Here is a 12,941-nt window from a genome sequence, read left to right on the forward strand (position 1 = left end):
AGCATGTGCAGTGTGATAGAGGGTTTGTGTCTGTTAAGAGTTAGTAAGCATAAATCCTTTGTTGAAGATCAGTAAAGTTATTTTTGAGTATAAAAAATGTCACGATATAAGATAGGTAGATAGGAATTGTCAAATATGAAACGCAGTCAACAAGCCACGGGTAAATTTCAGTGTGTTATGCGCCTATCAATCGTTATTTTATATACAAATTTCGAAATTAAATCTTAAGAAGATAATTAAAAAATATTCAAACATTACTAAGAATTTGGATTAGCATTTTCATTTTGCATTATTTCTTTTAGAAACAAAAATTGAGTTTTATGAAAGATTAATTCGTCACTGCCTCTCCCATTTGAATAGGAGAAGTCTTAAATGATTTTTGGGTACTCCCGAAGTATGTGAACCAAGATGGCGGCCACCGGAACGTAGTATGTGTACCAGGTTAACGCTAGGCCATAATTTTATTCCAATTTTCCTTATTTCAGTTCTATTACGAGTTCGGGGACTAGCCAAGTGACTCCCGTAGTATTTGTACCTGACATTATGGCCTAACCCTAACCTGATGCATATACTATACGTTCCGGTGTCCGCCATCTTGGTCACATACTTCGGGAGTACCGATTTTTCTTTATTTTTACTCTATTATCTTTCTCACTCACATTTGTAATATCGAATGAACTTGAATGCTCCAATTTGAACTACATACAGGATGCAAGTAAACATTTTACATTTTTTTTATTGTTAAATTGTCAAATAATGCAGAATACTTGTGTACAGAATAAACAACTATACAAAGCACAAGAAACCACTGATTTTGTGTTATGATTTCATGCAGGTCATCAGAAAAAGAAAAGTAACTTTATTGAATTCCTTCCTAATTACTATTTTATATTATTTGCATGCAAATTTCAATAGTTTATTTATGTAACTTTAAATGGTAAATTCAACATGAAAGCATTATCCAGCGGTGGAAGTTTTCCACCAGATAGTTTTGATGTTGATTTAATTGCTCATGCAAGAACAGGATTAGCCCGAGTTCATCAATCAATTGCCAAACAATCCATAGAAGAAACAAAAAGTAAGGTTTAAAAAAAAGGAAACTACTGGAACGAATTACTGTTTATAAAAAAATTTCGTGTTAAATATATTGCTTTGATAGCTGTAAATAATTTTTTGCTGAAGAACAGCATTTAGTGTTTTATTCCCATGTAATAAATGGAGTTGAACTAAACCATACAGGTATTAAATACAGAAGTATACACTATACATGTTCTCCTTGCGAATAAAATAATACAAAGCAATGGATTAAAGTATATTATGTCGTTTTGTGCGTTCTTTCTTCCGAAAATTCGGTTTATAATTTAACCAGTCGGTGTCCATTTTCGAACAAAACCATTTTCGAACAAATTTGAGTGAATTTTTTTCAATTCTTAACAGAACAGAAACACGTTTCAAAAAATAATAATTCTTCAGATAAAGAGGTGGTAACACTGCCAAAAACTGCTAAAGATAAGGAAAAAACAAATTCTAACCAGAAAAATGACGGAAAAAAGACAATAAAGTATATCAGTATTAAAGAACCTCCAAAAAGAACCGCCTTTTATGAACATAGTAAACAAGGAATGAAATACTGGTATGATGACCGACAATCAAAGAGATGTAAGTTTTATTCGTTTAAACCATAGCCAAAAACAGTAACTACTTTTGGGCACTATCGAGACTGTTTGTATATCTGTCTTATTTTCATGATTTTGGCGCATGATTTTTTTTTTTCTATATATTCACGTTACATAAAATTGAAATTGCGATAACAAAAATGTACGTGAAATGAAGTGTCACCGCGATTATATAATTTAAGAACACTTATTAGTTATTACAAAGCATCTGGCTCCTTCAATCAAATTTTGATCGATGCGATTTAGCAATCAAGATATACTGGTGAATGGTTAATGGTCATGCTTGATTTGAATCGCGTAAAATTTGTCATGGTTTCATACTGGATTTAATCTTGTGTCCACAATGCCACTTTTGGAGAAATACATCGGATAAGAAATATTAAATTAGAAAGATCAAAGCAAGTACAAGCGATTTAATGAAGCTTTCATTTCTTTGCGTTCATTCCAAGAACTGAAGTGGTCATCTCATGTGGACTCAATAAAAAATGTCATATGCTCACGTAACGATTTTTTTTTTCACATCTCCCAGTTCTCAGCAAAAACGTACTCGGAAGAACAGGGACATTACTTGGACTTGTTGATTCACCATACAAATAGATACCAGCGATAATATATGAATGAATCGTATTATTTCAAGTTTTGAAATATTCAACAATGAACGTTCAGCATCAATTTGATATGTAAAGCTGTGATACCACACAAAACTGTACCAAAGACAACGTTTATTCACTAACCTTTTGACTAAGATAAATAATAAAATGTTTTAATATATACATTCGTTGCCTTACTGAAGATACTGATTTATTTCCACCACTTCAAACTATTCTGTTTGCGGAATATGTAAAAACTTTTTGCCGAAAGGCTGTATAAGTATAGAATGCTCCCTGTTTAACCGTCTTTACATTTTCTTAATGTTCTAATTTACAGTATATCAATTGTTTCAAAAAAATTTTTGTATAAATGAATTTTATTTCAAACAAAATATATATTATCTTTTAACTCATTTTTATGTATTACTAAACGCACAGACAAATATCCAAATTGTGTAACATCCACGTAAATATCGTATAGACAAAAAATTATATAATAAAAAAACGCTTGAATTAAATTTTAATAATACAGCTTTATTTTGTAATACCTCTATATTTTATTAATTGTACTTTGTGTCTGGCTTTGTCTATGTTTTTAAAAAATAAACCAATCTTGATTTGTATAACAAATCTTAAATATTATAATTTCATATGGTTTATTATTCTTGCATTTGTATAGATTTTCTTCTGTGTGCTATCTTATATCTCCTCTCATACTATTTACAAGGTAAAGTGTGTAGGAAGTCGGTTGCTGAAACACAGTCCAATATATAGAATAAACAAGAATTCAAATTTTTGTTATTCATGTTAATTATTTTCTTATAATAAACCAATATTTTTGCTGTATTTTTCTGATATTTAGAGCTTTTTGATGAAAAAAAAAAATTAAAAAATACTGTTCCTTTACTCGAATTTTGATCGGATCTACTTGATTCATCCAGATGAAAACATACCGTAAGTATGAAAAACCACCAAACGTGTAGGTGATTACGTATTGAGAAATGCACATAGGAGAAACGGAGAAAGGTTGGATAAAGCTAAAGGTCTAAATATAAAATTTTAAAATTATTCCAACAGATTGTCAATAAAAATGCCACATTTATGCTTCAAGAACCTCTAACCACGCCCGATAAGCATCTAATGATAAGATATATATTAAGATAAGATATATATATTATGTCGATTTGAAATTTAAAAATATTTAATTTACTGTTAAATATCAATGCGTTCTTGCGAAATTACCCGCCATAACGGAAGTTTCCGAAGTACGTCATAGATAATATAATGATTATCTTGAAACACGTTTACCTAAAATAACCAAAGCCAGATAATTAAAATGCAAAACTACTCTTTAATCTGAGATGGACTTAATGAAACGGACTATTGCGCTATTTGCCCGGAAGGCATAATTGTCACTACACAGCGCTTGACAAGCTCGTTTTCAGACCAAATTTGTTAAAATATACTAGTCAAGTTGTTGCGTCAAATAATCCAGTTTATAGGAAGTGAAGAATAGTACTTATTCATAATAATTCGTTATTAAGTAAAATGCTGTTTTCACCGTGACGATATTTGCTAGAAAGGAATAGTCACTGAAAACTGGGAAATAGCTAGGAATAAAATTCGTATCTGAAACCATGATTCATTGATATCACATATTTGGTGGGCGGTTAGAACCATAGTACATGTGGCCTGAGTGATGCGTGAACTTACAGAGATGGCAGAATTGTAAGAACAGGCTACAGAACAGATAAATTAAGGGGAACTGAAAACTCTCAGGAATTGGGATAATTATCCATTTTTTATTGTGAATTAGTGCAGTGAGGCTTAGTGCTATATGCTGATAAACCTTTTGTGCCAACATTACTTTTCGTTCGACCATTACATAACATATCACTTAATTTTACCTACCTTTCAGTAGCATGCTTATGCTATACACACTTAATAAATAAAATCCTGCTCAAATATTAGTTCCATGTGTCGTCTGATAGTTGTCAATACATATAAATTGAAAACTTTTCTTAAAAATAACATTTGCTAGACGTCTAAACTACTTTTCTGATCTTTGTAGACTGTGAGTGAGTAAACAGCAAAACACATTGTCAGGCGATGAGACCTGTTTTAGCCAATCAATGGCTACTTAATAGGAAAGAAATTAAACAAAATTAAAAATTACAATATCAAAATAAGTTTTAAACTTTCATAGTTTTTGAAATGCAGATGTTTTTCAGTTAGATAGTTTACAAAGTAGCAAATTCAAAATGTATGGCAGCATTTCCGCTAAATTTGAAACGATAAGAAATTTTAGACCATAGCACGGTGGTTAGAATATAAGATATATAGCCTAACATGCGGTATATATATAAGTATATATATATGCGGTAATGGGCGACTAATCTACGATCATTTGTTTAAAATTAGCAGTTTCAGTATGTTATTTGCACGTAAATTATTACGATATTTTTGTGTTATCGTCATTTTTATATTCGTCATTTTAACGGTTGATTTCTACATACCACGAAGGTAATATTTTTTCACTAATTTAGTGTATAATTTTTCTCACCATAAATAAGGATATATATCTATATATACAGTCAAGAATATTTCTATCCTATCATTAATTGCATTTTTGGATTTTATAATGGACTGCTTTTGTAATAAGTAGATCTTAGTTCAAAAAATCCCGGACCATTTCCTGAAAAATGCCACGTTGGCAGTTATAATGACATATTTTAGTTTTGCGAACTTGATTGACACAACTACATGAATGCATTTATGGTTCCTTTATTTACTGACAAACTGATATCAACAATTTATGATGTTAATGATATTTAAACAGCATTGATGTGTTGAAGAAATTTCTTTAGTGTAAAGAACTCGGTTTTCATTGTTTTATTTTGATTTACTATTTCTTTATCTGCACTCTCGATATTTTCTGATTGTTTTTTCTTTTTCTTTAAAGAGTGATAGACGATGAATTGGACGAAAATTCCGTACGGGAAGACAACACAATGGTAGCTCTGGTAAACAATGATGAAACTCTTCCTGCAATTTTGAGAGAAGCCGATAAATTCCTCGATCCATCAGAAAAACCATTAATCCTCAAAGAAAATAAGAAAAGTAGTCCAAAAATAAAAATTCAAAGAAAAAAGAAAATTCAAAGTAAAATGAATACCTCATTCAGTACATTAAAAACAACCAGTACCTCACCTAGGTTCGATCAAGACCAACTTAGTATAAATGAAATGATAGAGTGGGAATTACCTCAAAGGAAGACAAAAGTGAAAGTTAACCCAAAAGGCTGGGCCTATAAAGGACCGAACAATATAAGATGCAAGGGTAAGTAAAATATATATTTCAACAAATGTGTATTTATTTATAGGATTATCTGACCCGAAGTGATGTTATATATAACTTGGGCAGCCACATAAACTGTCTTAACGTCTACGGTAATATGACCCTGTCATTTTCCCATATTTATCCATTTTTAATAAGGCACCGATGTGATTTTATTTGATACTCAAATTTCATTACAAAGTTCAATCCTTTTTTCTCCTGATAAATTTCCGAACTCATTAAGGTAATTTTTTATTTACTTATAGTTAACAGCAATTTTATTATTTTTCTTTTAGTGTCTAAAATTTTCACGTAGTTTTCATTCATCGTGTATACTAAATTTTTGGTACATATAGAAAAGCACTAACAGCAATTTCCATATCACTGCCATTTTTATTTTTCAGTGAGTGAAGTTGGTTGTTTTTTACCTACTGAAAATCTGGTAATAACTGAAAAAATAAAAAGAATAATATTTTCGAACATGACCGATTGGATTTGTATAGAGATGTGCTCAAAAAGGTATGTTAACAAATACATTTGCATTTCTTCTTTTCAAATTTGGAAATTGTGGAAAAATAACTTTACGGATCGCATCATCTTCACTTACATCATTTTATTATCTGGAAAATGATCTTCAAACAGTTTTCTTGCTTGTTTTGTGGAGCCTTCGCTAAATACTACAGTTTAGGACGGTATTTGATTTATTTTGTATTGCTATGGAATTGTGGGATATTAGTAACATTGGCAACACCCGTAATCAATCCGATTCAGGTACATGTATTGTAGATATCAATATATATAGTTCTGTAATTCTTCAAAGAATGAGGTATGCACAGATGCAAAATATACATTATTATATGAATGGAATATTCGAGAAAAATAAATTTGTTCCAATCATCGTCTTTTAAATGTGAGCAAGGTTAGAACTCGTTAAATACCACAGAATGAAAAAAAGAACCTGATTAATCTTGATGACACTTCAAATTTTTAATAAGCTTTGAAATATGAGATTATTCTGTATAATTGTACCTTTATTTCTTTTTTTCAAGCAAATCATTTCTTTGATACTTTATTTCAAGCATGCCAACTAAAGGTCGCAAGCTGTTAGACATCGTGTTTGCAAATATCAGAAATGGCAATGAATGTTTATGCAGTTTTGGAACATCTTCATTTGAAACAATTGTATCACTAGAAGAAGTAAATAAATGTGATGTACCGTGTGTCGGAGATTCATCGATCAAGTGCGGCGGAAGAAGAAATATCACTATGGTTTATAGAGTATTGCCAAAATGTTTACCGGGTAAGTACTACACTTAACAAAAATAGATTTATATTTGGGATAGGAGGAGTAGGGATGTCAGCGAAACGTTGTAAATCGGCGTATCGAATTTCTACACAGAAAAGCATAACCTGGGCATGATATGGTAGATTTACATTAATATCGATAGTTTTTTTATAAAAGTTTTGCTCACAGGCAACTTTCAACTACGAGTAGAGTTTACAATTATTTTATATGGCAATCTTGATTTGTAAATATTATCAAATTCAATGTTAGCTGTACTAAATATATAGATTGTACTGAAAGATTAAATTGTTTTCGTTGGGTCATTTCTATTTTATTTGTTTTAGCACCTACACTAGAGAGAGTAATCACCGAACAAGTGAAACTTGGTTGTCATTGGAAACCACTGGATTTTGAATCATACATGGAAGAATATTTCATAACTGCTAATCAGTCAACGCTTGCTGCAAAATGTCTTTTGCTCTGTGAAAGTAAAGGATTGATTATCGCAGTTCCGCTTTTGCATGATCGTTGTTACTGTGGACTAACTACTTCCAGGTACATACGTTTTTCAAATCTGAATCTATTTGGGATCGAGCATGAAATGAAAAATGTAAACTAAAAAAGATAGCAAATAGCAGACTATAATTTTCTAGATAGTTCAGCATTCTGACCGATGACATGAGATTAAAACGTTTAATGGGCGTTTAAAAGAATTCTTTAGGAATTTTTGGGCGATCTGAGGCCAGTTCCAGCTTCGAGTTTATGTCGATTTGAATATGTATTTATACTTTTGAGCAACGTTCTTGTGTACTATAGAGTTTTTTATGAGTGAAAATTACTTCAAACGAATTGTTCTTGTAATCCTTTCATTCTTGTACAAATTAACCTGTTTTTCTTTCTGAATAGCTTCAATTTACAAAATCCTGTTGAAGATACTTTGTGCAAAAAGCATAAAAACGATTATGTGATGGTATATCGAACGCAAAGCGAAGACCGTAGGTGTGCTAAAAGACGATTTCTTAGAAAGGGAGAAATGTACAGAAAAATTGCTCTGGCTACTTTCCCAGGATCAGGAAACACCTGGATGCGTTATCTTATCGAATCGGCAACGGGTATATATACTGGTAGCAAATATGGCGATCGTAGTTTAGCTGCAGGAGGTAATTATTTAGGAAATATATATTTTTCTGTATATTACATGAGATCGTTTCAAAAGTCACAAAATAATATGACATATTGTGAGAAAAATCAATTTTTACACTTTGCGACATTCCTCACTCTGACATAGTTAATTTAAAAGTTGGAACGCGAAGTTAATATCACTATAATTGAACATATACGATTATTATTCTGAATACGTTTTCACTTATTAACGGTAACATTGCAATGTCACATTACTCCATTTTTGCAGGATACATCGGAGAAATACCTTCCATGCATAGCTACAAACTAGCAGTAATTAAAACTCATCAACAAATCGACATAAATAACTCGTCTTTTGATGCCGTAATAAATGTTCATCGAAATCCGTATAATGCAATTCTATCAGAATTTAATAGAAGATCGACAAACAGACATACCGCTGCTGTTGACTCGGACAACTTTGACCGAGAAGGTATTTTAAGATTTAGAATAAATCAGGGGGTGCATTGAGATCATATAGTCGAGTTACAACCTAAAAAGTTATTGTCAATTGCCATTTTTCAAGGTTCGAATCAAATAAAATGTACGGTCAATCACATTACAAAATAGACGTGGGTGTCGTAAGTCAAATCACAAAATCACCACTCGTTAAATAAGTTTCATACAAGAGCAGATCGGCATCGTTTGGATTTGTATAGATGTCCAGTTATAGTAGAAGATCAAATAATATTCATATAACTCATTATTTACCATGTATTTTCACGCACGTAACTTTGATTTTGTTAATGTCGTATATAAACACCAAATCTCATTTACGCCTGCCGGCATTTCCCATATGACCAAGACCCAAACATTGCTAATTGTAAGTATATATTCTTTTCCAAATTTGACGAAATCGCACTATTTAGTGATGTGTAAAAATGGCCTCAGGGGCGCCAGAAAAACCAAAGATGTGCTCACTTTCCACAAATTCCCATCTAAATATACTGAGATGTATTAAATTTGAATTTGATCAAAATAAAAATTAGACAAATCACGATTCTCAATATTTTTTATAGCATTTTCAGGAATAATCATGGGACAGTTTCCTAAAAAATGGAGATTCACAACAAGAGTTGCAGTTGAAACTAATAAATCAAAGTTGATATTTGCATTCGAAGATGCCGTGGAAGATCCGATTAAATACGCTGAAAAAATGGCAAGATTCATAATGGGAGATCATATAGACGAAAATGATTTACAAAATCGTCTTCTTTGCTTGCAACTAGCTTCCACTGGTGATTTTAAAAGGAAAAAAAGACCATTAAAATTTGACCCGTTCCCAGATGAAGCGAAAATACAAATTAATGAACAAATCGAACTGCTCGATTCTACATTGCAAAAAGCTGGACTAGAGCCGTTGCCAGACTACAAGAGGTCACCATCAAGTAGGTGATAATGTATTTGCAATATATGAATCTTTTCACTGTCAATGCAACAGAGTGAGAAAATCTCTCCTAAAATGAATGGAAAGACAACGAGACTCAAAATACAATCTAACTAAGTCTTTGCCCTGTTGTTGTCAAAGGCTACTGATATCAAATCTACGAAACGCAAATACAAATTGAATATCACAAATATTTTTATGTGGCTTATAGCAAGCAACGCAATATCATTAGCCGTTTGATGAATGTCGTATATTTGTTTCGTAATTTGAATAATTGTAATTTATTTCGCTTATTGTTTGATATTCAAACACATCGTTCGTGTATTAATGTTTTTCAAATTATTTATTTATATTTATAGTTAAAGAGTAGATGAGACAAAATAAATACCTCTTATTCATGTTTATTTGAATCCTATGAATGGCAGAAATTATAGCTACAGTACACATAATATAATATCCAGCTAATGTAGATTTCGTCAATTTCACATAAGAAACGATAATCCCTAGCAAGTTATATAACTTCAAGCTCTCTTTGTCTTATTGTTTATTTATCAATACGTCTCCAGGTAATACATGACATGCAAGTTATTCAAAATAAGTCTAAATGCAATTCAAAAAAGTAAATCGCACGGATTGCGTAAATTATGATCTATTTTGTTATTCCATATGAGAGTAAATTTGATTAGCAAATAAACTAGCAACAATAAGAGAGAAGATAGAAGCTATACCGACACAAAGAGAAGATGGAAAACGCGACAAAGTTAGCTTCGCATGAATTTGCAGAGAAGCCGGTTTTTCTTCCCGATCAGCTAATTTTGCCTCGCGAGCAAGATTTGAATTGCGCGTCAGTGGAATTCGAGTACACGTTTTAGGTTAGGATGGTTGAGAGAGAGCCATAAACTTTGCTGACTATCCAAATTTTTTTATCGTGAAAGGCACTAATGCATAAAAACATTACCTACACAAAAATAAGCATAAAAAAGCTCTTCCGTATAATAATTTTTCACAGACAAACAGTGATGCCAGATAAATATATTCAGACGATTTGAAACGGGTCGCGAAACGGATATTATGATGTCACGCTTTCTTATGTTTTGGGATATCAGTTCTTCAAGTTAAGATGATGTTTACTGCGAATATTGTTGAAAGACAAATATTTTATCTCATCCGTCCGTGCATTGAAGATCAATATATATATATATAAGTTTATGGAAATTACATATTATCAGAATATCGGTAAATTGAAGTATCGGTATCGACACTTCTCCAGCAGTAATGGTATCGGCGAAAAAGTGATATCGTAATATCTCTAACTTGTAGTTCGAATGCAAAGTTCTCCTAGCGGATCTAGCCTAACCTGATACAAAGTCGTTATAACACGGGTACTCGAAAAAGCAGGAATGTGATTGTCTTTGTATTTATGCGCACTCAACAACAGGGCATGTTTTCTTGTCTTAAATACTTAGTACGTGAAAAATATGCGTTCTAACTTCTGAAGAAAACATAATTTTGAAAACGGATATAAATACTGCATGCAAGCTCGAAACTATATAATACCAAGATTTGAACTTTTTTGATATATTCACATTCATCCAACAAGATCCAAGAACGAGAACATTGAATACACTGGCCTCGTATTTTTTGTCTTTAGCAACTCATCTTCAATATAAAATATTTATATTTGAGGATGAAAATTGAATGTCACGCGCTTCTGCATCTCTCTACTATTTATATCATCTACAGAACAAATAATTCTTCTTCAATAACTATGCTTAAACAATGTGGACCTAAATACCATTCAAAGATATTGAAGCGTATATATATTTACTTCCGAAAATACTTAAAGTATGTGCTGCATGGTCTTAGGAGTAAAAGTCTTATAATTTAAAACATGCTTGCTAATTATGTAATATCCCGTTATAAGAAACAACATTGACAGAAAAAAGGCCATGAAGGAGTTCCGTTGAAATTGATTTGTCAAGCAAGACTTTAGTGACTAAATTTGTATTTAAAGTCAATAAGGCATGATTACATTTTTTGCTATTCCAGAATGATTAGAATTTTGTTTTTGTCAATCTTGACATAGAAATGATAATAAGAATAAAATGAACTTGCAGTATTAATATTGCACGCAATAATTTTATTCTCATATATAAAATAATTTTCCTTTTGTGTACCTCGATACAAACAAATTATTGTTGCAGTTTAGTTCAGCGTTCTAAACTAAACTATAAGTTTCTATCGCATTGTTGACACATTTCAAAATATTTCGCACGAGTTTAAAAGGGAATTATCAATGTAATGTGGAATATTATCATACTTGAAGGTATATTTCACACAGAAATATAATAAAGATTCAATAGTTTCAAAGGCATGTACAATATCAATACCAGAGATATCGAAGACACATCACTCAAAGTATCGTCCTGTCGTAACAACGATACAAATGTTCGTAAAGGATTAGCAACTTGATATTGCTCTAAACCAGATCAACTGAAATTGGGAATGTTTATGTGACATTCTTGAGAATAAAAATCTTGATATTGAGATATATATAGCCTACAAAGTCAAGTTCATGTAACAGAACCGCTAGCGCAGATGTGTATTCGGTCAATGACGAAGCATATAGCTTTGTGTCATCAAACTATTGCCATCATTTAAGATATTTGGACCAAAGTAGGATGACATTGAAGCTGATCTGTTGTGGTTGTGGACACTACTATGCTTCGCGAAGTATTCGAATAATGGATGTGGAAGGCGACAACTATTGTATTGAATTAAATATTTCAAGTTTATAACTATCACCAAATTCGGGTATACCAGTTTTTTTATAGTATACATCATATTCACGTTAACACGAGTAGGTAAACTTTTATACCACTTAGAGTCGCTTTGGGAGCAGATCCCCGGGCAACAATTGCATATTGAATATAAGTCTGTAAAAGTGAATTATAAACTACTTTTAGTGTACTTTAGTCTGTATAATGTTGAAGTTTGCTCAATGCACCGACTGAGCGTGAAATTTTTTTCCGCGATTCTTTGACATCAATGTTCAACCCTAAATATTTGTACAAACAGGAAAGGTTCAAGTTCGATTTCATTAATTTTGATTGTCGGAGCCGTTTTCGAATGATTGCGGCTTAGGCATATATGAAATACTTTGGATTTTTCGATGGAGAGCTGGCAACAGAACATCCGACCATACCCTCCTTCCATTTCGAGGTTGAAGAACTTTTGAAGATCAGATGTAGATTTGGAGCTACCCATTATCATCTGCGAATAATTTTGTCAGCAATTTCGAACAAAATAAGATGTCGTTTAGAAAATATAAGAAACAATAAGGGCGAAGGAAAGAGCCTTGAATCACATCGGAATCAATTGAAAGAACCTCGGAATGATTAATTCAACTTCCACATATTGAAATCGGCCTTATAGGTCATCTTCAAAAAGAGCATTTGCACGACCTAAAACACCTTAATGATAAC

The 12,941-nt window shown here is 31.9% G+C and overlaps 2 protein-coding genes across 4 annotated transcripts; both read left to right on the plus strand.

Annotated features, from left to right (window-relative positions):
• Positions 1–876: 876 nt before the first annotated feature.
• On the plus strand, positions 877–2,797 carry LOC120342993 (uncharacterized). Of its 2 annotated transcripts, none has more exons than XM_078110909.1 (3): positions 877–1,078; positions 1,438–1,659; positions 2,206–2,797. In XM_078110909.1, the coding sequence occupies exons 1-3, from the start codon at positions 949–951 to the stop codon at positions 2,271–2,273; spliced, it is 420 nt and encodes a 139-aa protein (XP_077967035.1). In that variant the 5' UTR covers positions 877–948; the 3' UTR covers positions 2,274–2,797. The 2 variants fall into 2 exon arrangements, with proteins under 2 accessions (XP_077967035.1, XP_077967036.1); XM_078110910.1 differs by having other exon boundaries at positions 881–1,078; positions 1,474–1,659.
• Positions 2,798–4,633: 1,836 nt separating this feature from the next.
• LOC120342948 (sialate:O-sulfotransferase 2-like) lies at positions 4,634–9,860 on the plus strand. 2 transcript variants are annotated; one of them, XM_078111103.1, is made up of 8 exons: positions 4,634–4,789; positions 5,229–5,609; positions 6,011–6,121; positions 6,682–6,902; positions 7,232–7,442; positions 7,794–8,047; positions 8,299–8,502; positions 9,089–9,860. In XM_078111103.1, exons 1-8 carry the CDS (start codon positions 4,698–4,700, stop codon positions 9,463–9,465), a joined length of 1,851 nt encoding a protein of 616 aa, XP_077967229.1. In that variant the 5' UTR covers positions 4,634–4,697; the 3' UTR covers positions 9,466–9,860. The 2 variants fall into 2 exon arrangements, with proteins under 2 accessions (XP_077967229.1, XP_039267939.2); XM_039412005.2 differs by having other exon boundaries at positions 5,229–5,605; positions 6,007–6,121.
• Positions 9,861–12,941: the final 3,081 nt, after the last annotated feature.

The sequence above is a fragment of the Styela clava genome, chromosome 3, assembly GCF_964204865.1.
Source record: "Styela clava chromosome 3, kaStyClav1.hap1.2, whole genome shotgun sequence".
In the NCBI taxonomy this organism is placed as follows: domain Eukaryota; kingdom Metazoa; phylum Chordata; class Ascidiacea; order Stolidobranchia; family Styelidae; genus Styela; species Styela clava.